General features: G+C 34.7%; 5 protein-coding genes, 1 long non-coding RNA gene and 2 pseudogenes across 10 annotated transcripts; 3 read left to right on the top strand and 5 right to left on the bottom strand.

The window, feature by feature from the left end:
• Positions 1–297: 297 nt before the first annotated feature.
• On the top strand, positions 298–1,080 carry LOC111790542 (dirigent protein 22 pseudogene; annotated as a pseudogene).
• Positions 1,081–1,262: 182 nt separating this feature from the next.
• On the bottom strand, positions 1,263–2,463 carry LOC111790544 (large ribosomal subunit protein eL21z/eL21y). The gene is made up of 2 exons (XM_023671483.2): positions 2,165–2,463; positions 1,263–1,621 (listed from the first exon to the last, which is right to left on the bottom strand). Exons 1-2 carry the CDS (start codon positions 2,399–2,401, stop codon positions 1,364–1,366), a joined length of 495 nt encoding a protein of 164 aa, XP_023527251.1. The 5' UTR covers positions 2,402–2,463; the 3' UTR covers positions 1,263–1,363.
• An 864-nt stretch (positions 2,464–3,327) lies between these two features.
• Positions 3,328–4,656, bottom strand: LOC111790543 (large ribosomal subunit protein eL21z/eL21y). Its single transcript, XM_023671480.2, has 2 exons — positions 4,355–4,656; positions 3,328–3,735 (listed from the first exon to the last, which is right to left on the bottom strand). Exons 1-2 carry the CDS (start codon positions 4,589–4,591, stop codon positions 3,478–3,480), a joined length of 495 nt encoding a protein of 164 aa, XP_023527248.1. The 5' UTR covers positions 4,592–4,656; the 3' UTR covers positions 3,328–3,477.
• Positions 4,657–5,536: 880 nt separating this feature from the next.
• LOC111790776 (carbon catabolite repressor protein 4 homolog 1) lies at positions 5,537–11,625 on the top strand. 4 transcript variants are annotated; one of them, XM_023671833.2, is made up of 12 exons: positions 5,537–6,112; positions 7,404–8,160; positions 9,228–9,314; positions 9,414–9,497; positions 9,581–9,670; positions 9,763–9,849; positions 10,278–10,331; positions 10,417–10,508; positions 10,616–10,730; positions 10,875–11,022; positions 11,114–11,267; positions 11,395–11,625. In XM_023671833.2, exons 1-11 carry the CDS (start codon positions 5,955–5,957, stop codon positions 11,257–11,259), a joined length of 1,818 nt encoding a protein of 605 aa, XP_023527601.1. In that variant the 5' UTR covers positions 5,537–5,954; the 3' UTR covers positions 11,260–11,267; positions 11,395–11,625. The 4 variants fall into 4 exon arrangements, with proteins under 4 accessions (XP_023527601.1, XP_023527598.1, XP_023527599.1 ...); XM_023671830.2 differs by having other exon boundaries at positions 11,390–11,625; XM_023671831.2 differs by having other exon boundaries at positions 11,114–11,271.
• Positions 11,626–12,756: 1,131 nt separating this feature from the next.
• LOC111789880 (uncharacterized) lies at positions 12,757–14,918 on the bottom strand. The gene is made up of 2 exons (XM_023670598.2): positions 14,537–14,918; positions 12,757–13,906 (listed from the first exon to the last, which is right to left on the bottom strand). Exons 1-2 carry the CDS (start codon positions 14,810–14,812, stop codon positions 13,064–13,066), a joined length of 1,119 nt encoding a protein of 372 aa, XP_023526366.2. The 5' UTR covers positions 14,813–14,918; the 3' UTR covers positions 12,757–13,063.
• A 6,063-nt stretch (positions 14,919–20,981) lies between these two features.
• Positions 20,982–21,992, top strand: LOC111791280 (F-box/kelch-repeat protein At1g15670). The gene has a single exon (XM_023672558.2). It carries the CDS (start codon positions 20,982–20,984, stop codon positions 21,990–21,992), a length of 1,011 nt encoding a protein of 336 aa, XP_023528326.2.
• Positions 21,993–22,695: 703 nt separating this feature from the next.
• Positions 22,696–25,845, bottom strand: LOC111791281 (serine/arginine-rich SC35-like splicing factor SCL30A; annotated as a pseudogene). The gene is made up of 6 exons (XR_015420463.1): positions 25,470–25,845; positions 25,191–25,340; positions 24,640–24,717; positions 23,861–24,025; positions 23,135–23,254; positions 22,696–23,030 (listed from the first exon to the last, which is right to left on the bottom strand). The product of XR_015420463.1 is annotated as a serine/arginine-rich SC35-like splicing factor SCL30A (transcript).
• Positions 25,846–25,878: 33 nt separating this feature from the next.
• Positions 25,879–26,212, bottom strand: LOC147793050 (uncharacterized). Its single transcript, XR_015420464.1, has 2 exons — positions 26,019–26,212; positions 25,879–25,929 (listed from the first exon to the last, which is right to left on the bottom strand). It is a non-coding gene; the product is annotated as an uncharacterized LOC147793050 (long non-coding RNA).
• Positions 26,213–26,552: the final 340 nt, after the last annotated feature.

Here is a 26,552-nt window from a genome sequence, read left to right as displayed (position 1 = left end):
ATAAATATGAGATGTGAATACGATTATGATAAATTATATATAATCAATAAGAAAAAATTAGAAATTCAAATCCTATAAATATATAGCATGATATTTTAAGTCATCATTTAGATTCATCATTAGTATATGGTCCTATAATGAATAAAGACTAATTACTTCCGACATAAGAATCTTAAATATATATAATTTTTCGATACTCATTTTGTCCACTAAAGCTTTTGCTTTTCTTCTCCACTTCTACTTCATTGACTTCATGAATAAAACCAGAGACTCGGACTCCGGATTCTCATCGCCATACCCCATTTCCTTCCATGGCTCCTACTTTCATCTCAAATCGCTCTGCCGCCGTCGCGGCTGCCGTTTTCTTCTCTCTCTTCCTCACCTCTGCCTTGGCCGCCGCGGAGCCCGTTCTGTCGCTGGAAAAGCTCGGGCTCCGGCGACGGGAGAAGCTGAGCCACCTCCACTTCTACTTCCACGACATCGTCAGTGGACGGAACCCCACAGCAGTGCCAGTCGTCTTGCCGCCTCAGGCCAACGCCTCACGGTCTTTATTCGGCATGGTGGTCATGACGGACGATCCGCTAACAGAGCGGCCGGAAATTGGGTCGAAATTGCTGGGAAGAGTTCAAGGGTTTTATGCCTCGGCGTCGCAAACGGAACTTGGGTTCTTAATGGTTATGAATTTTGCGTTTGTGGAAGGGAAGTACAATGGGAGTTATTTGAGCATTTTGGGGCGGAATACGGTTATGTCTGCAGTCAGAGAGATGCCGGTCGTCGGCGGCGGCGGACTTTTCCGATTTGCTCGCGGGTATGCTCAGGCGAAGACTTACACGGTGAATTACAGCACCGGTGATGCCGTTGTGGAGTATAACGTCTATGTCTTCCACTACTAGAAAAGTGTTTGGGGATTTTACCTTTTTTTTGTGTTATTTGAATGAATGTTAGACAACTAAGTTATTGTGTTCGGTTGACATGTCTGTTATATCACATGAGAGCGTTCTTTTGCTTCTTTCTATTATCACCGATAAATACTCAGTACTAAGTCATTCATAGCATTACTATATTTCTCAATTCATTCTATAGACTGGTTATTCGTCACGGTTTTCGCTTACGATGTTTTTGGAAGCCCTCCATATGTATTTTACAAAGAGCCGACAAGGAATTTTACCAATAACAGGCCGTTCTGATTCTTTGGAATAACTCAATGAATTTAGTAGATCTTTTTAGGAGGAACAAATGACCAAAACTACACAAATGCCCAATTGGTCTAAAAAGAAGATCAGCTGTATTATCACTATCCAAGAAGTTCAAATACATACCTCAAAAAAACAGCCAAACAAGACAAGGTTGAAAGAAAGAAGTTCTAATAACCACCCTTGAGGTCATTGACGACATCGTATGGAATGGGAGTCACAGTCTCCATTAAAGCACCTTCAACCATGAACCCTGGTTTGGGGCCTTCTGGTTGCCTCTTGGTACAAATGACTTCACCTTTGGCCTTGGCTTCAGCCTTCAGTTGATCATTCTTCACCTTCCTCAAACGGAACTCCTCGGCGCACCGTGAGGGCTGCACGTGCTCAACTCGGACATGGATTCTCTTCCTTATGATTCTGTTGCCCACCTGAAAATTTTAATATAGAACATCAGAACACAAGTGGGTTTGAAAATTGCTTGAATCACAATCAAATAACAGAGGCTACAACTTCGTTTCGATGACTGGATAATCATACAGATACCCTACAGTGATAACCCTTTACATCCAAAAACCTAATCGATTGATGAACACTACCCTAAGGCAGATAGGGCACAAAACATTCAACTCTTCAAATGCATATGTAATAACCGATTATTAACCAACAAATCTGACATGAATTCAAATTCCAGCAGCATCAATCAGCAAAAAGAAAAAACGGCCATAGTTACGCAAAGCATTCGACTATCAAAAGCCACGCGATATCCGAAACAACAACTGAATGAGTTGCTAAACAAATTAACAGATGCATATTCAACATCCTCTGAACAAGTCAACAGAAAGCAGAAACTGAATAGACAGAACAGAGTCCATAAATCCATCCTAAACCTAAATCACCAAATTCATAGATATTCCAAGAATACAAAGTAGAATGAACACCAGAACAGATCGAATAAAAGAACCGAAATCGACCTGCTTGTTGATCTCAACACCGATGGCGCGCTTGGTAACGTTCCATACACGACCGGTACGGCCATGGTAGAATTTATGCGGCATTCCTTTGTGGACGGCGCCGTTCACTTTGACGTCAACATAGTCGCCGATCTTGAAGGTCCTCAAATAAGTAGTTAAAGCAATGTAACCCTTCTTCCTGAAAGGCCTCGCGAAGAGATCTCTGGTACGGGATCTAAGTCCATGGCCAGCCGGCATCTTCTTGCTAGTACAAAGTAAAACTCACTCCTACTCACGATGTGAAGAAAAAAGAGGAAAGAAACAAGGTTTTGGCATTTATATAGTGCGAATTCTAGGGTTTTGGGTTTATTTTCAATACGCCGAATCAAAGTGGGCCGTCTGGTGACATTTAGTCTTCGTTTTAATAGGAAACTATCCCAAATCGGTCCATCTTTGAAACATATTTGCACTTTTACCATGAATTTTAGGTTTAATTTTCATTTCAACCCCAAATTTTATGGCATTATTTTTTACTTGGCCCCCCAAGTTTTATAATGTTGAATTTTTACTACGACTTTAGTTTTTACTGCTCAAATTTTTCAACAATGCTCACTTTTTATCTTTAATATTAGTGAAAACTAATTTTAATTCGTTTAAATCACGTAATAAAAAATAAAAAAAATCGAACCAAAATTAAGTATTTAGTGAAAAACATAGATTAAAAGTATTAAGTCTTAAAAGTCAATTTCAAAAAATTGACTCTTGGGTATATTAGAAGGCATGATTATATATATTTACCACTATGTTTAGGACTATATATATTTACCACTATATATTTAATACATATTTAAGAATGCATTATATTATCCATGAAACATAAATCAAAAACTACACAAAAAAAATTAATAGTACATATTTTTCATTAATGTGAACATAAAAGCAATAAAGAAATTACACGAGAATTTTTAAAAAAAAAAACAAATAAACCAAAATTGAAAAAAATTACATTAGAAATCACCATATCAAAATCCACCTCAATTAGTGAAATAAAATTCTAAAAAATTTTCAATACAATCAGAAAGAACATAGCTTAAAAGATCTCTAATGACAAACAAAGAACATTCCATAGAAAACTAATTTAAATAGTAATAAGGAAAACTAAATAATGAGATGAAACTATAGCATAGAGCAACAAAATTACTTTTAAGTGAGATGAAACTACATTAGTTAAATCAAAAGCTTAGGGCTGAAAATTTTCGATAGAAAAGTTTAGCATCCAAAAAAATTTAGGGGCACAAGGAGTAAATTGCAACAATATCCAAGAAAAGGAAATACTAATAACCACCCTTGAGATCATTAACCACATCGTATGGAATGGGTGTGACGGTCTCCATTAAAGCACCTTCAACCATGAACCCTGGTTTGGGGCCTTCTGGTTGCCTCTTGGTACAAATGACTTCACCTTTAGCCTTGGCTTCGGCCTTCAGTTGATCGTTCTTCACCTTCCTCAAACGGAACTCCTCGGCGCACCGTGAGGGCTGCACGTGCTCAACTCGGACATGGATTCTTTTCCTTATGATTCTGTTGCCCACCTGAAAATATTAATATAGAAAATTAGAAGACCCTGTAAGTCGGGTTTAAATTGATTGAAACATAATCAAATAACAGAGATACAATTGTGTTCAAATGACTGTAAAATCATCAAAATACATTGTAATGATAACCCTTTACAGCCAAAAACTAGATCGATTTATAAACACCACCCCGAGGCAGATACAGCTCAAAACATTCGACTCTTCAAATGCATGAGATGACCGATTATTTACAAACAAGTCTAACATGAATTCAAAATCCAGTAACATCAAACAGCAAAAAAAAAATCCATATTCATTCAAAGCCGTAGTGTTCGACTATCAAAAGCCAAGCAATTTTAGAAACAACCACTGAATGAGTTGCTTAACGAATTAACAGATACATATTAAAAATCCTCTGAACAAATCAACAGCAAGCAAAAATTTAATAGACAGAAATGAGTCCATAACTTTTTACAGCCTCAAACTAAATAAGTCCCCATAATAATCAATTACCTCAATCGCCAAATCCGTAGATATTCTAAAAAGAAACAGCAGAATGAAAACAAGAACAGATCTAATAAAAGAACCGACAACAGAAACAATATAAACACGAAGGAAAACGGAAACAGAAATCGACCTGCTTGTTGATCTCAACACCAATAGCACGCTTGGTAACGTTCCATACACGACCGGTGCGGCCATGGTAGAATTTATGCGGCATTCCTTTGTGGACAGCACCATTCACTTTAACGTCGACATAGTCGCCGATCTTGAAGGTCCTCAAATATGTAGTCAAAGCAATGTAACCCTTCTTCCTGAAAGGCCTCGCGAAGAGATCTCTGGTACGGGATCGAAGTCCATGGCCGGCCGGCATCTTCTAAAGTAAACAAGATGAAACACTCTTACACTCCCACAATCTGAAGGAAAAAAAAAAAAAACCCTAGGTTTCGGGATTTATATAGCGCAAAAGTTAGGGTTTTCGGGTTTATTTTGAATGGGCCGAATTAAATTGGGCCGTGGGGGCGACAAATGGATCAAAATACAAAACATGTCCAAAAAAATTGGACATTTAGTCCCGTTTTACTCCGAAATTATTCCAAAACGGCCCATCTTGAAATATAATTACAGTTTTCCCCCTTTTTTTTTTTTTTTTAACAAATAATTATTATTCTTATTCGTAAACTTTGAGTTTAATTTCCTTTAATATTTTTATTAATTTAAACTTTAAAATAAAACTAAATAAATAAATGGTATTATTTAACCATTATTTTTTATTTCTTTTTTTTTTTGCACTATTTAATTACATTTATATATTTTTTTAATATCTACATTCAAATTTTATCCTATCTATTTATTAGTTTCAAAACGCTTATACATTAATTTTTATAAAGTTTCCATCGAATTATAAGATATCTAATAAAATTATTGTTGAATCGAGGATAGTTACCATATTGATCCTGATCTAAATATAGAGGGAGAGGTTATGAATATAAAATATTTATTTATTTATTTATTTATTTTGTCAAAAATTAAAAAAGAAGTTTTGAATAGGAACAAAAGACTATATATAACTAGAAGTTGCTAGAAATTTCTATTATTGTTACATTTTGGTTATTCTCCAAATATATTATTCGAAAAATTATAAAAAATTAAAATTTTATTTTAGATTTAAATTATAAAAAAATCAATTTAACTATGCTTAAGTTGTTGATAAAATTAATAAATTAATAAATTAATGGATAGAAACGATAATTCGATAAAAAAGGAAAAAAAGTCGTACTATATAAAGCTCCTCACAATCCCTTCTTCCTTCATTCACGCCCCCCTTCTCCCCTGGTCCTCTTGCTTTCTCTCTCTCTCTCTCTCAAAAGGCATTAAAATCAGAAGATACACCAAAATTTCAATATCACTTTCACTTCTTCTGTAAAACCCTAATCATCGATCCCTTCTTTCTCCTCGATTTTCCGATTCCATTTCGCCGATCAAATCTTGTTCTCCTCATTGTTCTACTTCCATACTTCTCTCAAGATCCGCAGATGCTTCTCCCAATTTCTGATTTTTGAAAGCCTTTTTCCTCCTCTTTTGTAGCTTAAGTCTGGCGGTTTTGGACCTTATGTAAATGGCGGATCCGCCAGGTATCCGCCTTCTCTACGCTTTTTGTGGTATTCGTAAAGCTCCGGGAGTTGTTGGTTTCTTTTGTCTTCGATTCGCGTTGGTAGACTTGCCGTGAGTGAAGCATGCTGAGCGTGGTACGCGTGCACCTGCCCTCTGATATTCCTATTGTAGGCTGCGAACTCACGCCCTACGTCCTCCATCGTCGCCCAGATAAAAACATCAGTACCGACGATGTATCTGAGTCGGCTCCTATTGATGGTCAATTCCTGAGATACAGATGGTAAGTTCGAGTGGTAATTTCTCAAGTCTGTTGCGGAATATGAATTGGTTCTCGGTCTGTGTACTGTTGTTTATTGGCTGTTTACTACTCTACGGTGTCTTGACTATTGGTCGCGGTGTTTCAATTGGATGTGTTTGGGGTTTAGTGCTTTTCTTGAACTTCGAACCTGTTTAGTGCTACCCATGAAATAGCTTGTGTTCTAAATTGACGTGTATTGCAATGACTGTATTTATTATTTTTTTTTCCCCTTTTCTTTTATAAGATTAGTGCTTTAAACCCACTTTCTTCTGCTCTTCTTATATCTTACTATAAGGGAAAGTGGCCACGATTATGATTTATGAATGTAGCAATTAATTTGAATGAAATCACCAGCTTGATTTTATACAGGTGCCAATTATTGTATTCTACTGGATCAGTATTTTTATGCATGCTCAAAGGCGCTACTTCCCTTTGTTTCTTTGTTTGTTTTTTAGTCGTTTGGAAAGCTAGTGAAAAGGGTGTGTTGGAGATAGACAATTTAATGCTTAGAAATTTAACTCTCTTCTTTCATAGGTTTTGGTTGTTTTTCCTTTAGAACCTGATATTTTGTGGCAACTAGCGTAAGGTTATATGAGAAAATCATGGGGGCATCAGGCTGGGTTGGATATAATCACAACAACTTAGCATAGTTTCAAGAATTTTTATCTATTATAAGAAATCAAAATTTTGACAAAAAAAAAAAATGAAAATTTAGGATACATAAATCGAACTTTTTCCATCAGAAATTTATTGAACTGTTGTCCGTACATGAATTGAATTCCCTTATAAGAAGCTATATCTCTTACTTTGATGGACGGGAAAAAAAAGATGGGGAAGGGGTTGGGGAGAAAATAAAATGGCTCCGAAGGGAGAGGAGGTTTCAGCCACGGAGGCAATGAGAAATGAGAATTTGAGATTGTACAAAAAAATTGTAAGATCTTGATGCTTTGGAGTTGATACATTTGCTGCTCAGCATTGTTTCAGGCTTTCAGCTGATATACATCAGTTTTGAAATGTTAGTTAATTCACACAATAAAGTTATTTGATGAAATATAGCAGCTTCTTGTCTTGCCCAAGTCTTGTGGATTTTGGAAAGAAATTATTACAATTTATCGGTGTACGTCAATGCTCTAACGTAAGGGATTAACTTTTCTGCATGGTCTATTTTTTCTCTGTGTAGGAATTAGGAATTAAGAATTAATTTTGTTTGACATCTATCTTTTTGTTTAAATGATGCTGCTGATATTAAACTTAATACAATAAATTCTTTCAGGTATCGCTTACAGAGTGATAAAAAAGTAGCTGTTTGTAGTGTGCATCCTTCTGAGCAAGCCACTTTACAGTGCTTAGGTTGTGTTAAAGCCAAAATTCCTGCTTTCAAAAGTTATCATTGCACCACCAAATGTTTCTCAGATTCTTGGCAGCATCATCGTGTTCTACATGACCGTGCTGCAAGTGCTATGAATGAAAATGGTAATGAAGAGGAAGAGTTATTTGGACGTTCTAATAATAATAATTCTGCATATGGTGTCCTCAACTCTAGCTCTTCTAGTTCTACGATTAGTACTAGCTTGACAAATGGTTTAACGCCATTGTACCCGGCAGCTGTTACGCAAAAGACAGGTGTGGAAACTTGGTTAGAAGTAGGACGCTATAAGAGTTACACACCAACTGCTGAAGATATTGGCCATGTCCTCAAGTTTGAATGTGCTGTTGTTGATATGGAAACCATGTTGCCTGTGGCTTCTCCACTTACTGTATTAACTTCTCGGGTCATTCCAGCTCCATCCGCTAGTCCACGTTGCTTAATACCTGTTAATGGGGTTGATGTGATGGGAAAGCTGGATTTGGATGGTCGAGTATCGTCAGGAACTTTTACAGTGCTTTCCTACAATATTTTGGCTGATGTGTATGCTACAAATGAAACATTCAGTTATTGCCCTTCATGGGCCCTTTCATGGCCATATCGCCGACAAAATCTGCTCCGGGAAATAGTTGGCTATCGTGCAGATATAATTTGTCTTCAGGAGGTAGATATCACTCTGTCTTCATGTCTGAATAAATATAGTTTTTACTACTCCTGCGTTAGTAGCATGTTTGAATCCTAGAATCGTTGTGATGTTTTCTAAGCATTTTTAATACTCAGAATCATGCAATTAATTATATCTATTTTGAATTCAGTATGGAATGCAGTAAAATATTTTATAGCGTTTTTTTTTAACATTTTTAATGAAACACTTGTGATAGATGATAACTACTAGATATGATATTTGGGTACTTAATGCTGTACTCTGAGGCCTCGATTCGGTGTTGTTTCTGGATGTCATAAAAGTGAGTTTTTAATCTTTTTAACACGTGCATGTATTTACATGAATATAAGTTCATTATGTGTAAGAATATTTCATTTAGTATTGATTTTGTTAAATTCTTTATAAAAGATCTGGAAATGTTATGCTGTCTGAACAGCTGTTTTTTTTTTAAAATTATTTTTTAACTAATGCAAGTATTTATTTATTTGTTTTGTAATAAGTTTATTATTTGTAAGCACCTTTTATTTAGTATTGATTTTATTTAATTCTTTAAATGATTTGCCATACTGACTAAAAGATCCTAGGCCACAGCACTTGTATTAATTTCCTGTGATGTATGGAATATGCGACAAAGGTGGAGTATTAAGCAAATATTTATTGATTATAAATCACAAGTGTTATAAAGACCTAAGTCAGACATTTGGATCATCTAGAGGATGAATTTAAGTTATATATGAAAGAAGACAATCGGTTCTATGTCTCTCTGTGGGTTTTAGTGGCGAAGCCTTTTCGTAATTATCCTTTAGGTCTTGTGTTACTTGATTGAAGACATTTTTTTAAAAAAACATTTCCCTCATTTTTTGGGCAATAATTTTATGTGACCTTGTATTCTTTTCTCTCTCTCTTTTTTTTTCCCCTTAATGTATTCTTTTTGAAGTTGTGGCCTTTGTTAACTTCACAACATTGACAACATTGTGAAAGTTTGGAAATTTTTTCTTTTCAATTTTTTTTTTCCTGGTCAAATATTGTTGTGTATCAACTATGCCTTGTTCTTCTTCTTTAAACAGGTTCAGAGTGATCACTTTATGGAATTTTTTGCTCCCGAACTGGACAAACATGGATATCAGGCACTTTACAAGAGAAAAACCAATGAGGTTGATTTCACACTTATCACTTGCATTATACTCCTTATATATATATACACTTAAGTTTATCTGTTTTATCATCCTCTGTATTTTTTTTTTTTTTTTCAGCTCTACAATGGGAACATACAAACTATTGATGGCTGTGCAACATTTTTCCGTAGAGATAGATTTGCACATGTCAAAAAATATGAGGTTAGGAAGTGTTTTAGGAAGTGGTTTGCTTCATTACGATGTGTGCGTTGCCGCATTCTAAATGTACTTTGGCATGTTTGCAGGTTGAGTTCAACAAAGCTGCACAATCTTTGACTGACCCTGCGACTATCCTAACTGCCCAAAAGAGAAATGCTATAAACAGATTAATCAAAGTAATTTTCTTGTGCTTCTTTCCCCTTCTTGTCCATGCATTGCACCGGGTTTCGTGAACTTATACATGATTTTGCGCCATACCTGTTGTTAGGATGATGTTGCACTTATCGTAGTTCTTGAATCAAAGTTCAGCACTCCAACGGTTGATAATCCAGGAAAAAGGCAGCTTGTTTGTGTGGTAAGAACTCTTTGAATGCTTGTCTATTTGGCGATGTTTCTGTGGTTTGATTTTATTGTGTTTTTAATATAATTGCTAGTTATATTGTCGATGAGGCTTCTTAATTTTCTAAAAATATTTAAGCCTACTTTATCTCTCTAAAGTTTCTATTTTAGATGTACTAAACTTAAAGCAGTGTGTGCGCATTTCTTGGGCTGTGTCACACAAAAGCTACTTGGTGTCCAAAGCCTTTTCTGTTTCAAATTTTAAACCTTGCTGTTTGATATCCTACTCTACTAGGGGAGTCATAGAGTTGGACTTTTTGGTTTCTTTGTGTAATTTACTGCTTCACTTTCTTTGGGGAGCCAAGCTTTTGCAGTCTCCTTACCTCTTCTCCTCTGCTTAGATATTCTATTCTTCATGAACATTTCATTTTAACTTCTTATCAGGCCAATACGCATATTAATGGGAATCAAGATTTAAAAGATGTCAAGCTCTGGCAGGTAAGTTGATATACGTTGTACTGTCATATTTCTTTCATTTTCCTCCCCCTGAATATGAATTTATATTTAACGTTCTGTAAAATAGGTGCATACTCTATTGAAAGGACTCGAGAAAATAGCAGTCAGTGCAGATATTCCAATGTTGGTCTGTGGGGATTTTAATTCTGTTCCTGGAAGGTTCGTTTCTGCGTAGTTCTTTAATTGCACTTACTGAAAAATAGCATCATACGGTCATGTCCAAGATCTGTAGAATTAATTATCTCAGTAATTGAACTTTGTTGCAGTGCCCCACATCATCTTCTTGCTAGGGGGAAAGTAGAACCGACACATCCGGATCTAGCTATAGATCCTCTCAATTTATGTCAACCACATAGCAAACTGTCACATCAGCTACCGTTGGTAAGTCTTCTATCAACATTGCCAATGTCTGTAAGCCAGTCTTTCCATTTGCCAACTTTATGCTTTTTGTCAAGAAGCATTATGTGGTTATCAGTTCTGAAGGAATCTTCCGGGTCATAAATCTGAATGATGGTTTCTCCACAGGTTAGTGCTTACTCCTCCTTTGCAATAAAGGGAGTCGGCATCGGTTTAGATAAGCAGAGGAAAAGGCTGGATCCTACAACAAATGAACCCTTATTTACAAATTGTACTAGAGATTTTATCGGAACCCTGGACTACATATTCTACACGGGTATACCCCAGCCTTCCGACTGCTGTTCTTCGTTTCTTCATTTTATTCAACTGGGATGTTTGTTTAAAAGCTTTATGTTATGTTTCTCCAGCGGACACTTTAACAGTGGAATCTTTGTTAGAGCTCTTGGATGAAGAGAGCTTGAGAAAAGATACAGCACTTCCATCCCCAGTGTGGTCCTCCGATCACATAGCACTTCTTGCCGAGTTCCGATGCAAATCTCGGCCTAGACGTTAACCCATACTGTAGGTAACTCCTTCAACTTTATCAAACAATCCAGCAGAGAATAAATATAAAGATGCTTCTGTCTTGTTTATGTTTTGGTTGCGGGGAAAGGCGATCTAAAAGTAAAATTATGCTTTTGTAGTTCAGGTGTGTGGAAGAAAAGCATCGAAGCAAAGATGCAGAAGAAGAAAAAAAAAAAAGGTTGGTGTTGGTTGAGAAAGTAAATTAAATATAGTAAGAGTGGTGGTGATGGATCATGCGGTGTTCAATTCCCACAGGGTTATCTCCACATGAGATCATCGTCACTGTGATCTGCTTTTGTATTTGTGGTACCTTCTTCATCTCATAGTATAAGTTTTTAATCTCATGCCTTAATCATTCCTTTGCTCTCTCTCTCTCTCTCTCTACACATCCAAATACACAATCCTTGCTCTCTCCTCCGCAGTGCGCTTTCTAAGAGAGATGCCTAATTGGCCTTTAAATTGCCATTTCTTTAATTGGGTTTTTTTTTTTTTCTTTGTTTCTAAGCTGGGGATTATAGGAACAGCATTAGTTTGATATATAAGGAGATGGGAATATATTTTGATTAGATATTTCCTATACATGGGTGAAGGGCGTCAACTCTGGGGGGTTTGTTAATTGATGACCGAGTACAGGGGCTTATTTAAGAAGAATTATTCTTCTAAAAGTGTTTTGGGAACAATTTGTGGGAATTGTGATCAGATACTGTTGTCCAAATTTAGGAAAAAAATTCTATGGTAATGAAAAAAATATGGAATACTCGATTCATTTAGGCGGTTATATTGATGAAAATATTTAGACAGTGAGTATGATGGATAAAAAATATAGGACTTGTCTAAAATATTTTAAACTTGTCACCCTACGAAAAATTGACTTTTTTATATTGTAGCTTATATTTTCACTGGTCTTTATATCAACAAAATTCAGATTTATTAAATTTTGAGACAAATATTTTTTAATAATTTGATCGAGTAATTTTGATTTTAAAAACGTAATTGCACTTGAAAACGTATAAAATTTGAATAATTATTTTATAATAAACTTGATATTAGTTGACAAAAATTATAATCCAAGTCGAGTAATATAAGTGGATCTAGCAAAAATTATAATTCCGTTTAAAGCGTCTTTTGACGCTACTTGAAGTTTTTTTTAACAAAAACTTAAAACAATGCATGTTATAAAATTAATAAATAAGTAAACAAAACCTGTTCTCTCCCCTCCTTTGTCCCAAAACCCTTGAAAGCCTCGTCTTCGAAATCAGCAGCCTGAATGGGGTGGTTAGTGATAAAAGAGGTTAGCCTAGAAGAAGTTGGCACCCTTGAAAGAGGGTGTAAAAGCACACTTTGTTTGTTTGCAAGGATTGTAAATGAAGGGTGAGTGAAGGAAGGCGTAAGGTCATGTAAAGGCTATGTTAATCCAATAACACAAAATTGCAGCTCTGCTTTGTAAGAGTGAGTGAGAGAGAGAGAGAGAGAGAGAGATATAGGGTAGGAGAAAATTGGAGGCGCATTCCCACCTCCCATCGTCACCATTGTGGAGTGAGTTTAATAACCAAGCTTACCAATTTCAGTCTTTGGCACCGACTTCACCGTCTATCCCACCTCTCCACCCCTTTCTTTCAATCATTTTTTTATCTCTATCACTCAACTTTATTTAATTATGCCAATCTAATTTTTAATTCTTTCACTTTTCTTTTTCGGGATTAAGAGTTTTCCAACATACATTCCCTTCGCATTCTTTAAGCCCCTGTATTTAATCATGGACTAACACCTTCACTCACAACCCCTTGCTCATCCTAATCTTTTTTAACCTGTTGAGGTGGGATAAAACTATCCATAGACAACCCCGGAACATTAAACGCCACATCATCAATACTCCAACTCTCCTGCATTCGCGTAATCATAGGACCCGTTTTCAGATCGTCTCCAAATCGTGTGATGATGACATTGGTTTCACCGGAGTGGGCGATCATAACACCATCCACCGATCGATAATCCCCAATCTTTGTCGACATAGTCGTTTCCCAATACATGGGGTGAGAACCAGGGGATTGAATTCGAGTCAACAAGGAGTCTTCCAAGTATACCAAAAGTCCACGTTTTTGGCAAAAGTAGCCATGGATGGCGTGCTTGATCATCTCAGCTGTGTTGTCGCTTCGATTGACCAAATCTGTCTGATCGACAGATAATTTCAATACGAAACAATCAACGCCCATCATTTGCTTCTCTCCCATGTATTGGGCCGGAGAGAATACTTCTGAGATTGCTAAAGGATCTAGTCCCTGAAAAGCACGGCGGAGAGGGCGGACGGCGCCCTTAGCGGCGTGAGAGCCAAGCCAGGGCGTGTGCCTCCAAGCAACGTTGCCATCGCTACCGGCCACGATGCTGTGGCCTCCCACAGCCAGCTCTATCAGCCACTTATTCGGAATCATTTGCCACATCACAAAGCAACCTTTTTGCGTTACACCGCCGGTGGGTCCTCCTCCTCCTCCACTTCCGCCACCGCCGGAACTAACCTCATCCACCAACCCCATCGTTAATTTCCCGGTCGCAAATATATTCTTCACCCTCCCATTTAACTTCCGGCACCCAGTCGCCGCCGCAAAATGCTCTATGATATATTGAGACGATGATGAAACCTACCCAAAAAGATCATAAAAAAATAAGTCGTAATTAAAATTATTTAGTTAAATTATATAATTAATCCACAAAATTTTCATAATAGATACAATTCAATTAAAATTATCCAAAATTCAACAACTAAAATATATACAATTTTTCAATAACAAAAACTAAAATTTTAAATTGATTTCCTTGAGACATTATACATCAATCTTAGAGATCAAAAAGGCAAAAACGTCAAGATATTAAAATTTCAAAAAAAAAAAAAAAAAAAAAAAAACAATTATTTTATATTAAAATGTGAAATGACAAAAATACCCCTAAATTTGTTTTATGTTTATAAAAATTGTTCATAATTAATTTTAGAATTAAAATGTTCATAATTTTCAAACAAAGTTGTAACAGATTAATTTCTGTTCTAACAGATTAGTTTCTAAGAAATTTGTATAAAGAACGTGCAGGTGAAGCATATATATATATATATATATATATATATAATTTAAAAATAATTAAAAAAATAATTAAAAATAGAGATCTCGAACAACCCAAGCAAGAAACGAAACCCAAGAAAGAGATGTTTGTTTTTGTTTCCCTAATTTATTTTCTTCCCAAACGGAAACAGAGAGAGGTAATGAAATGTCGGAAACCTGATTGGCAGAGGAGACGAAATTGTTAGGTTGAACGGAGACCGGAAACAGAGGGCAGCCGAGGACGCTGAGGAGAACATTCAGGCCATCGGACTTCTTTCCACAAGAAAGGATCGATAAATGAGTTCTGATCCAGTTCCGCCACGATCGTCCTCCTCCACTTCCTCCGCCGCCGCTTCCGCTTCCACTCCGGTTGCGATTCCGAGTGCGGCCGTCTTGTTCGTCGATCGGCTCCTCCGATAACGGCGCTAGACGATTCATCCTCTGTAACTGCATTCGGAATTGGGGGAAGAAACAGAGAGAAGAGAGTGGGAGGTTACTTAAAAAGAGCGCCGAGAGAAACAGAGAGAGAGACAGTGTGAATAAGCAAGCGCCTGATGCTTTGTGTGTAAGACTGCTTTAAAGGCGACCTCTCCTTGCTTCCTTCTTTCTTCTCCACCCCCACTCGCGCCCTCTCGCGCGTCTCTCTTTTTTCCTCCATAAAATTACAACAAAAAAAAAAAAAAAATTAACTTATAATTTAATTTTAAATTCACATCAGGATTTGAAATCTAACCTTGTCATAGTCACATTGTCCCCACAAACCAGCCCGAGTCATCTTCACCTAGAAATGCTCCAAACAAAATAAGCTTACTTTTTGTGTTTCCTGAATAGAAAAGTGCATCTTATTGATATAAGAATAGTGGTCGTACATTTAAGAAATTACTATTTTGGTCATCACAAAAATTGGATTTTAATTTATTTTAAAATTTTCACATGACCCTTTAAAGAAAAAAGGAAAATAAAATGAAAAAGAAAACATCACATGGACCTACTAAAAAAAATAATTTCCCTAATCAGAAATAGGTTGTAAATAATATGGACAAATTCTTAAAATAACATAATTAAAATACATTTAACGTTTTATTTTTTAAGTTAGTTTACAGGGGGAATCTATAATATACAAAAATAAAATAAAATTATATATATATTATACAAACCAATTCTTTACAGCTTTGATTCTGCAGAAATCACTTTTGGGACATGATGCCATCTTACTTCATACCTTTATTTCTCAATTAAATAATTAACAAATAAAAAGCTATATATATATATATATGTAAAGGTATATTTGCATGTTGGGAGATTTGAATACATTAAAAAAAAGCATTAAATCTTTTAAAAAGGGATATTAATTTTTTTTAATACTCGCTCACAAATTGCTCTTAATTTATAAAAAATAATTAAATTTTTTTCATCAACAAACTTTCGTACATTTAACCATATAGACATTTAAATCGAGAATGAAATTAAATTGATGTTTTGAATTTGAAGACAAAATAAATAAATAATGAGGATCATTAAAAGAGCGTGAGGACGCTGTCGCCGAACGAGGACCATTAAAAATAATAAAAATGCTAAAAAAAATAGAGGTTAAATTATTGATTTTATTTATTAAAAAAAATATGTAATATATGCTAATAAAATAAAAAGATTGTATTAATCTATGGTGAAAGGTAGGTTTAGTAAGTATAAAAAATTTATAGATTAATTTTATAATTTTGAAATTTAAAAGAAAAAGGGGCGCGTGGGTGACAAACGCGAGTGGTGGTGTACGGTGTGTAGTCAAATATAATACCACCACGAATGTCTACCGAGGAGGGGCTTTAAAGCGAGGCAATGGCAGTGAAGATAGCAAGTCCACATCTTTTTATTTATTTCTTTTCATTTAAATATTAAATATTAAATATTTATAAATTATGATTAAAAAATTTAAAATTTACAACTCTTTTAATTATGTGTCTAATAATTGGTGACTTTGTCAACTTCTCCCTAACCAAAGTTATATATGCTAACCCGTTGTTATCTCTCTCTTGCTTGCTTATATAAGGTCTCTTTCAAAAATCTCTCTCTACCCTCGTTTTCTAAAATCTTCTTTTAAAATCGAGGCTAAAGGCTCGATCATACGTCGCTTGGCCGTAGGCGACGCAAGAACAAATTGGCTTAGCTCACTGGTCGTTCGAAAGTGAGTGCCGCACAATCGCTAGTCCGCTGCCTTCAAAAGTGCGATTGTGTCAAGTGGTATAGACACCGACTTATTAAAATTAAAAATCAAATCAAAATAATACGATTTTATATGAATTTTGGACATAGATTTAGTTGAAATATATATGGTACTACAAATATGTACACATCATTGCTTCTTTGAATTGTTATTTCCAAAAATTTAATATTTACAATGCTATAAATGCAGCCAGCCCTAATACCAAAATTAAAAAATAATAATAATAATAATAATTTAATTTATATTATATAGTTGAAAGTGGGACCATGTATAATTTAATGCCATTAATTAAAATAACCCAAGTTCAATAAGTTGAATTTTTCAGCGGTGAATGATGACGTAATACTAAGCTTCTTGAAACAATTGCCCATACTCTTCATAATTTACCCATGCCCTTCATAATTTACCCATGCCCTTCATAATTTACCCATGCCCCTTCACATCTTGCTTTGATGCAATAAATTAATCATATACTAAGCTTAAGCTTTAAATAACGTCTAATATATATATATATATAAAAAATCAAAATATAAAATTTTTGAGACAGTAATTATAATTAGCTATCATTTTTTAAAAATTATATATATATATATATATAAAAAAGCTGTAATTTAATAATTTGTACTTCTTGCTTTTTTAAAGGTGGGGAAAATAATAATAATAATAACAATAAATATTCTGATTGGTCCGATTTCCCCCCCGATCTATCAGCAAAGTCATTCACCTGACGTTTGATTTGTACGGTTTGGATTCGTTTCCCGATCCTACGATGGCTGATTTGAGGATTTACCCTTTCTCTTTAGCTTTTGTACACGTGGAACTGTTTCATTGGATATCGCTCTGCCACAGTTTGAATGTGGTTGGGCTGTCGTTTTATTTACGTCACCGTAAAGTTGGAGTCGGTTGGACTCAGTCTCCAATGTACCAATAAAAAGTTTCGAGGATAAGAATGTAATTTTGCAATTCATGCCTTCCCCCAGAAAAGGAGAAAATATATGCTTAAATTGAATAATAAAATCCAAATTAATATATTATGATATTTAAATTTTGTAAATTTTTATATATACTCGATCAAAAGATAAAAATCCAAAATTTTTACCCCAGTAAAAACAAAAGTTAATTTATTAGTGAATTAAATCGCATGAAGTTAAGCTTATGGGCTCAAGTCCAATAGTCATAAGTTGTTGAGTTTCATCTAAGCCCATTACATGTCTCGGACTCAAATCCAATACATGGCCCAGCCCACCTAGTGAAGCCCAGCCCACTGAGAAATATATATATATTAATTTGTTAAAGGAAAAAATAAGAAAAAGGATAAGATATTTTGAAAGAAAAGAAATGGGAAAGAGACGTCACTTTCATTACGAAATGAACGTTGGCCGCGTCCCACAAGCCCACAGCACTGCGTTTGTGATTTTGCTTTGGGTTTTCCCAAAACGCCTTATGCTAATGGAAACAGTATTATTTGATTACAAATTCATGATCATTCTCTAAATTAGTGAGAGTGAGATTTTTAGTATCCAACACCAATTATTTTAATTTTCTTACATATCTTCATGTTTATATATATATATATTATTATTAGTACAATAAATCTTTTATTATTTCATAAAATTATAATATATATTTTGAATTAAAAAAAAAAAGTGACAAAATTAGTAGAGACGTAAGGTTGTGGGCAGCTGGAGTCCGACACGAACTCACTGAGCGTGACTCCACCTCAGCTTTATCCATTTAAAACCCAATCCGTTTGCTGACTCATCATAACCCATCTGTGGGACCCACCGGAGCCTTTTTACGAAAGACTTAACTTCTCCATAGTGCCGAGAGATTTTTTTTTTTTATTTTAATTTTAATTTTTTTTAAATAGTTTTTCCTCTTTTCTGATAATTTGATGAATTTCTTTTTCCATTTAAAAACTAAATGTAAAAAATTTGTTAAATTATGTAATAAGGAAATATTATAATTTTTTTAGTTTAATATCTAAGATAATTAAAATAATTAAATACGTGTCCTTTTCCTCTATTTAAATGTAATATTTTTGGGGATTAAATGAAGTTAAAAGATTCCTTTTCTCATTGTGTCTCCCCAATAATATTCTAATAATTATTATAATAATATTTGAATTTATATTTTTCTAACACTAAAATGTAAATAAAGATGGATTAGTTAAGTTAATTATAATATTAAATTAAAAATTAAAAAAATTTAAGAATAGAATAAAATACTAATGTGAATCTTATGGTATTGAACTTTTATAGAGTAAAGAAAATGTCTCCAACTTTTCAACACAATAATTTTGGGAAAGTAATTAAAAAAAAAAAATCGAATCTTTTCATAAATTAATAATTCTATTTTGAAGCATATAATATATATATATATATATATATATATATGAAATAATGGTGTACAATAATGTTTTAAAAAGAAAGAGAAGTCAAAACCACTCATTTTGTTGTCTCCCAAACCTTATCCATTGGCCTTAATTTATTTTGTGAATTTGACAAATACTTATATATTAAATTATGAATTTAGTATTTAATTTTATAATTTTGTTTACTATAAAAGTTAAAAATTATTTAATAGATTTTTTATTTTTAATTTTGCATCAACTAAGTTTATAAAATTTAAAAACATCCAATAATTTTTATATTTTTTCAATTTTATATTTTTATATAAGTCGTTGAATTAATCGACATATTTTTATAAAATTGAATACGTTGGATACTTTTTGGATAAAGGTATAAGAGCTTATTATAAACTAAATTTAATTTTTAAGAACCTATTAAATACAAAGTTAAGAGTTTAGCGACGGATTAACTAGTTGTGAAAGTTTAGAGATTAAATACACATAAACCTAAACGTTTCAAGGTCTAAACTTGTAATTGAAGCTAAATTATATTGTACTTATAATGTATTAAACGAGATATAAAATTAAAAACGTTAAATTACAAATTTAGTCCATAAATTTTAAAATTTATGTCAAAAGGGTATTTAAGCTTTGAAATTTATGTCAATAGACTCGGGGAAAAATGTATTGAATACAATATTAAATATTTAAATATTTAATAGATAATTTTATGAGATATATTTTGAAATAAACACGGATTAAAAAAAAAAATCAGTAACAATGTTGGTGATTGAATTAATTAAAAAAGACCACCGTTATTAAAAAACAGTGAATATATTTTAATATTTGTTCAAGTTTCTTGTGTTTTTTTTTTTAATGAATCATTATTATTATTTTCTTAAAGGAACATGGCATGACATAAACAAAACAAAATATCTCAGAAACAAACAAAAAAAAAAACATAAAAAAAATTAAATAAAAAAATTAGTCATATAAAAAATATTCAAAACATACAACTCCTGCTTGCATACATATATTATAGTTCAATAATTATACATAATACAAATCATTAATATGATATTGTCCAGCATAAACTCTTATGGTTTTTGGTTTAGGCTTCCCAAAAAGTCTCGTACCAATAGAGATAGTATTAAGTAATTATAAACCCATGATCGTTAGTAGACGTGGGACTTTCATCATTTAACACTATTATTCATCACATCTATAATTTATTAATATGCACAATAAACAATTCAAATTCTGGTTGAAAAAAAGTTTACTAAAAACTGTGTGCCATTGGCTATTGGTTAATTAGCCTACCAAATATATTTATAGAACATAGGTTAAATAAACTACAGTCTTTAGAAGCTTAGGTTTATTAATTTCACCATTGATTTCATTATAATCCCTAGTTTTCTGCCATTATATCATACTTAATTAGTTTAGACCCTATTAAAATAAGTACGCAAGGATATAAATGAAATCAAAGTTTACATGAAATTTTAAATTTCATTAATACATAAATGTGGCTGCTTTCATCTCATTTTTTCTACCAAATCCTATAAGATTGTAATGGAAATGTGTTTAATGACCCATTAAATACCGTTTTAATATATATATTTTAAATTTGAATTGCAATTTTATGAAACTTAAATTTCACGACAAAAATGTATTTATGCCCCCATCTATTTGAACTCTAACCGTCCATAGTGAATCAATTCTAAATCTAGGTTGGAACTCAAATATAAATCATGGACTGTAGCAGCTTTTTATTGATATGCGTGATTTATCTATTTTGCTCCACATATTTAGGAATAATTTGATTTTTCCCACTAAATTAAATATTCGATTTATGATTTGAAAGGAAATTATAGAATGGGTGGATTGGAGATTCCCACAGTAAAACAAAAACAGGGGAAGGCAGACACTGTAATTGCTTTGGGATAAACGACGGTCAGTTTCTGGAATATTTTTGCCTATAAATACCCAAAATAAATCGGAACCTCAAAGCCCAATTCTGTTATCCAACAAATTCTTAATCAATTCTGGATATGGCACAAGAATTGATCCCCGGATTACCCGAAGAAATCGCCCTCGACTGCTTAATTCGCTCCCATTTCACTACTCATCGGATCGCCGCCCGGGTTTGCCGTCGGTGGCGAGGCTTATTCCTCAGCCGCGATTTCTATAATCTCAGGAGAATTTCTGACCGGACCCACAAGGCCGTCTTCGCAGTTCAGTCACTTCTCTTGCCGGCTGGCGATGGAGATAAATCCACTGCTCCGCCCGCGTTCGGTTTGTCGGCCTTCGATCCGGCCTCTGGGAAGTGGACCTGGATCAAACCCATCGGAAAATACCCAAATGGGCTACCGTTGTTCTGCCGGTTGATCGGTGTCGACGGGAAACTGGTGGTGATCGGCGGGTGGGATCCGGCGAGTTACCGGCCTGTGGAGGATGTGTTCGTGTACGACATCGCGGCGGAGAAGTGGAGGCAAGGGAAGGAGATTCCGGCGACGAGGTCGTTTTTTAGCGCGGTGGAATGCGGCGGCGAGATATTTGTCGCCGGCGGGCACGATGAGTGGAAGAACGCGGCGTCGACGGCGTGGGCTTACAACATTAAGAATGACGAGTGGAGGGAGCTGCCGGCGATGAGTTGCGGAAGAGATGAGTGCGAGGCGGTGGCGATTGGATCGGATATATGGGTAGTGAGCGGATATAGGACTGAAAATCAAGGGAATTTCGAAGCATCCGCCGAGATATTCAACAAAGAGACGGAGGAGTGGCGGCGCGTGGATAGTGCGTGGAGGGAGGAGAGAAGTCCAAGAGGGGTGGTAGGAGTGAGCAGAGAAGGGGAATTGTTCAGCTGGGCGGCGGCGGTAGAAACGACGACGGCAGTGACGGCGGAAGGAGTGGTCGGAGTGAATATGGAGGGTAAAGCAATGGTGTTCGTGGGGAGACATGGAATTTTTACGAGGGAAGGGCAAAATAGTAAATTCGAGAGAATGGAAGTGCCAGAGGAATTTACGGGGTTTGTCCAATCGGCTTGTTACACGGAGATTTAAACTATCTGGTGGCTTCTGTAAATATCTTTTTATATATATATTTTTTTTTTGTCTTTTTCTGTATATTTGGTAGTGCCAAATTGTACTATTACGTTAAAAGAAAAAATGAAAAAAAAAAACATCTTTTGAGGGTTCATCTAATGGGACCCAGGTTTAAAATATTTGGACATTTCGATTTATAAATTTTACGAAAATGTCCGGTGAAAAATATAAAAAGATTTATCAAAACAAAACAAACAATTAAACTAAAAAGTAAACATTTTATAGTAAGCTAAAATGTTTATTCTTAATATAAGTTCACAATTTCATGTTTTCTCTATGGTATAACGAAAATGTCTTAATTTTTTATCCCCAAGATGGGATAGGTTGTTTCCCAGGTGGGCATTTTGAATTTGCATTTGCATTTTTGAATATATAAATTCACAATTACCCGACGTGCCATCGGGAAAACCTGAACTTATGGGGTCGAGACCTAGCAATGGCGAGGGGACATGGATATTTCATGACGATCAATGGATACCAAAGGAGACTTATTTTAGACTGCAGTCACATCCGAGAGCTCTCTCGGAGTCTCGGGGTTTCAAACTTATTTTAAATGGACAACCACCAAAACAAAAGACTTAATCCTTACAAAACATATTTAAGAAAAAAAGGAAAGAGGTTCAAGAACTTAAAAAGAAAAAAAAGTTATAACGAGTGGGGCTAAATTAAAGGGTTGACTTCAAAAAATTCCCCTGTTTCATGTTAATAACAGATCTTTAGTTTCTACCATCATTTTTCAAAGTCCCAAGAGCAAGCATTTTCTAAATCATATACAGGCTTCCCTGATCCAAATTCCAAGCATTTTTAACATCATTAGTTTCTGGGTTTTTAGAAAAAATAGCTGGCTTCTTAAAACTTGAAATATTTTTACTCACCTAGAATTAGCTTCGGCTATAGCTACGACTCCTGCTCCGGCTGTAACTGCAGCCCCTTGAATCATATGGTGACCTTGAGTAGGATTGCTCCCTGTACCTCCGTCCCCTTGGCGAGATTGACCTATTTCACATAAAATGATATTAGAATAAACCCCCTCTTGCCCTCTCCTCCTCCTAGTGATTCAATAATCATAATGGGAAAAAATACAAATTATGACCGCCTACCTTGAGTATCGTCTACACCGAGCAGGGGAATAATACTCTGGACTATGTGAATTTTTTCGACCATAGTGCGGTGATTGTGAATATCGCAGGAGGGAACGCTTGTAACTGTAGGACCAACCCCTGATAACAATTTTATGCATGAACAATACTAATGAGTATTGATATTTACAATTAATAAAGGATTTCTCAAAAGATGGACAATAGATTGATAAGAAAAAGAAAACAGACTGTAATGGTGCATCAGCTGAGTAATTGCTGCTATCAGCCAGAAATTTTTCACATAACAAAAAAAGGAGACAAAAAAGAGAAGGCCAAGGATAAAGTACACCACGCCAGAGGCAATTTTGAATCAAGCATACAACTTTTCTTTCCCCTAAAAGTATACACGATGATGGGTGTCAAATGGCTGAAGTCAATTTACTCAAGCAATTCACTTCAATGTTGATGGAACCAAACCTCAGGCTGGATTTTTCTCCACGAAATGGAAACTCAAGATATTAATGATGAATATCTCTTTGGTCAAAATTTCAAAGACAAGAAAGCTGTCTCTGGGGCAATGCTCTGGTTGTACCTCAGTCTAGAAAGAAATTATTCAGATATAGGAAAACATTGAGGATGCTTCACGAGAATTTGTAGAAGTCAAGAGTTATATTTTCATCACTAAGCATCCTAGCTTAGCACTAGCAGTTGGTTACTAGAAATCAGTTTAAAGAAAGAGATAGCAACCTCTATGAGTCTCTTGCTCTCACCTCTTCAGGTCTCTTCCTGTTGTCCTCAGCAAACACAACAGTTAATTCACGACCCAGGAGAACTTGGCCATCCAATTCATACTTGGCATCAGCAGCATCAGCAGGATCAACAAACTGAACAAATCCAAAGCCACGTGGTTCTCTGCACTCACAAGCATGTTACTGTTCATAATATAATTTAAAAAAATGGATGTCAACTGATTCAGAAAATTTCAGCAAGTGTCACTTTGACCAGCGGTATCATTCATCATTAATCCATTCAGAGATAAATTACGAGTGACAGAAACATCTACATAGAGCTCTACAAGAGAATATTAACATCACTATGCTAACCTTCAGAGTGGCAAAGAAAAAATTGAGATGAAATTCTTCAAGACTTGGACTTCTCAATGTATTCAAACCCAACTTCCACCGAATCTTCATGCACACATCAAGTCACCAGAACTTACTTGAATGTCTTCAACACAATAAACAAATTACTTGCTTCTCGTCTTCCACAAGATACTCTTATTACTTCATTGGTTCTCTTCAACACTTTCAATAAAAACAACCAAACTCCATAAACAGATTGTATGTTATTGGAAAACCAAATAATCGAAATCATTAAGAAATCAATAGAAATAACCATCCAGAAAATATATTCACAAATATATAGATCATATGCATACAAAATTAAGGGACTAAAATGAGTTAAACATACAGGAAAAAAAATCCATACATACAAAGCAAAAGAACAATCTTCAAAAGTCTGCCTACCCAGAATAATAATCTCGTGGCAAGTAAATGTCCTTAAGCGGACCAAACCGCCCAAATAATCCACGTAGGTCCTCTGGCCTGCAAAACAAGTGCAAATGAAGAAGTATACCAGCTCAATGCAGAACAAAAGCAAACACATTCTCCTTTATCCCTTTGTTCCTTTTCTTAACGGAAGTGGTTTTTTCTCAATTTGAAAATACAAAAGACAACCACCCAAGTAATATACAATATAAAATACTTTACAAAAGAAAATAAATTATGATTTTCGAAGTTGCAAGATCTCCTTCCTTCAAATAATAACAATAAAAACAAACAAATAAATAAAACTAGACGCAAGCAGAAAAATTAATCAACCAGAGAACATTTTTACTTGTAAAATTTCTTCGTACTTCAACAAATATATAATTGAAGTACCACATACAGCATATCCTAGCATTGTCCTTAGCATGCATGTAATAAATGTGATGAGAAACGAAGAACCAAGACATAATTGTATGTATAAAAGACGCAACGGGTGAAATAGCCATGAAATAAAAATTGCAGTAGCAAACCTGCAGTCGTGCCTTAGGTTCCTAACCAAAAGACTTGTTGGCAGATACCTACTACGACCTCCACGACCCCTTGGACTAGGGCTACGATGTCTCCTGCCATAACTCCTTGGTGGTGATGGACTGTAACTTCTACCTCTCATTTTCAATTTCCTATAACAACAACAGGGAAATTAAAACAAATCATGGTGTTTATAAACAACAAATAGAAGTGCAGAACATTAAGATGCAGATTTATGCCACCACTCAAAATAAATAGTAAGAGGGACGATCATTCATTACCAAACATGATAGCCACTAAATATATTTTTGTGGTCAACCATAAACATCCTAAGAAATTTTATCAAAAGCAATACTCGAACACAACTTTTCCTTCGATCAACAATAAACAGCCTAAGAAAATTTATCAAAAGTAATACTAAACTTTTCCGTCGACCATCTGCTACAATATTTCTGCAGAACAAAAGAGATCTACTTCGTAGAAATCAAAATGTTTGCATGCTGCCATACAGCGAAACAAACGGATCTCAAGGAAAAGATCAATTCTCATAGTGCGATGACGACAAATAGAAAAAATCGGACATGGTTGCAGCCTTTTTCACGTCAACAGTTCCTCGAACGTGATCAAATGGATAGCAAACAAACTTCGGCATTAAAAGATTATAAAAAAAAAAAAAAAAACTCATACATACTTCAACTATAACATCCGCATTGCTGGAATCAAAACTCGTTTACATCCAATCTGCGTTAGAGAAAATATTGACAGATACAAAAAGTAAGCAAAAAAAAAAAAAAAAGAACGGGGAGGGTGGAGAAGAAGAAAGCGAAAACCTGAGAGAAATCAAATGGAGCCCCTTCTATTCAATCTGGAAGAGCAAAATTCTCCGATCTTCCTTAAGCTTCAGCCTTCTCTGCCTCGAACGCCCATACGTTGAGAAATTTCTCTCGGCTTTGATTTTATACTTCGAGGGTCTATCGATTCTTTGTGGGGACTGTTTTACGATCATTTGTTGGATGGAGATCGACGATTATACTGGTATAAATATATTTACTATTTTTAAATGTTCTCTAATATTCTTATTATTTATTTAATGGATATTTGAAATTGATTTTAGTAGTAATTTTAGAGAAAATGATTTATTAAAATTCGTTTTCACACAACCATTTGGATCGCTATATAAGTAAATGTTCGAGACTGATTTTAGAAAGAGTGATGTTAAAAAAAATAATTATAATTACTTTTGTAAGAGTATTTAATTATGAAGTATTTTAATATACGGTTACACATTGTAAAAAAGAAACATTCTGATTTCTTCAAAAGTATTCTTTTATGATTAATGTTTATTTCCAAAAATAATTTAGGTA

The sequence above is a fragment of the Cucurbita pepo genome, chromosome 3 (genome assembly GCF_057944985.1).
Source record: "Cucurbita pepo subsp. pepo isolate OVF chromosome 3, ASM5794498v1, whole genome shotgun sequence".
Lineage (NCBI taxonomy): Eukaryota > Viridiplantae > Streptophyta > Magnoliopsida > Cucurbitales > Cucurbitaceae > Cucurbita > Cucurbita pepo.
Note: the sequence above shows the minus strand (reverse complement) of the source record. Positions and strands in the feature narration are given on the sequence as shown.

Bases quoted from the DNA above. Each gene is read 5' to 3' on its own strand.
- LOC111790543 (XM_023671480.2), bottom strand. From the start codon at position 4,591: ATGCCGGCCGGCCATGGACTTCGATCCCGTACCAGAGATCTCTTCGCG. The intron at 3,736-4,354 runs GTCGATTTCTGT...TAATATTTTCAG, and splicing joins GTGTTGAGATCAACAAGCAG to GTGGGCAACAGAATCATAAG.
- LOC111790776 (XM_023671833.2), top strand. From the start codon at position 5,955: ATGCTGAGCGTGGTACGCGTGCACCTGCCCTCTGATATTCCTATTGTA. The intron at 9,850-10,277 runs GTAAGAACTCTT...ACTTCTTATCAG, and splicing joins AAAGGCAGCTTGTTTGTGTG to GCCAATACGCATATTAATGG. The intron at 11,023-11,113 runs GTATACCCCAGC...ATGTTTCTCCAG, and splicing joins GGACTACATATTCTACACGG to CGGACACTTTAACAGTGGAA.
- LOC111790544 (XM_023671483.2), bottom strand. From the start codon at position 2,401: ATGCCGGCTGGCCATGGACTTAGATCCCGTACCAGAGATCTCTTCGCG. The intron at 1,622-2,164 runs GTCGATTTCGGT...TAAAATTTTCAG, and splicing joins GTGTTGAGATCAACAAGCAG to GTGGGCAACAGAATCATAAG.
- LOC111791280 (XM_023672558.2), top strand. From the start codon at position 20,982: ATGGCACAAGAATTGATCCCCGGATTACCCGAAGAAATCGCCCTCGAC.
- LOC111789880 (XM_023670598.2), bottom strand. From the start codon at position 14,812: ATGCAGTTACAGAGGATGAATCGTCTAGCGCCGTTATCGGAGGAGCCG. The intron at 13,907-14,536 runs GTTTCCGACATT...CTTTTTGGGTAG, and splicing joins TCGTCTCCTCTGCCAATCAG to GTTTCATCATCGTCTCAATA.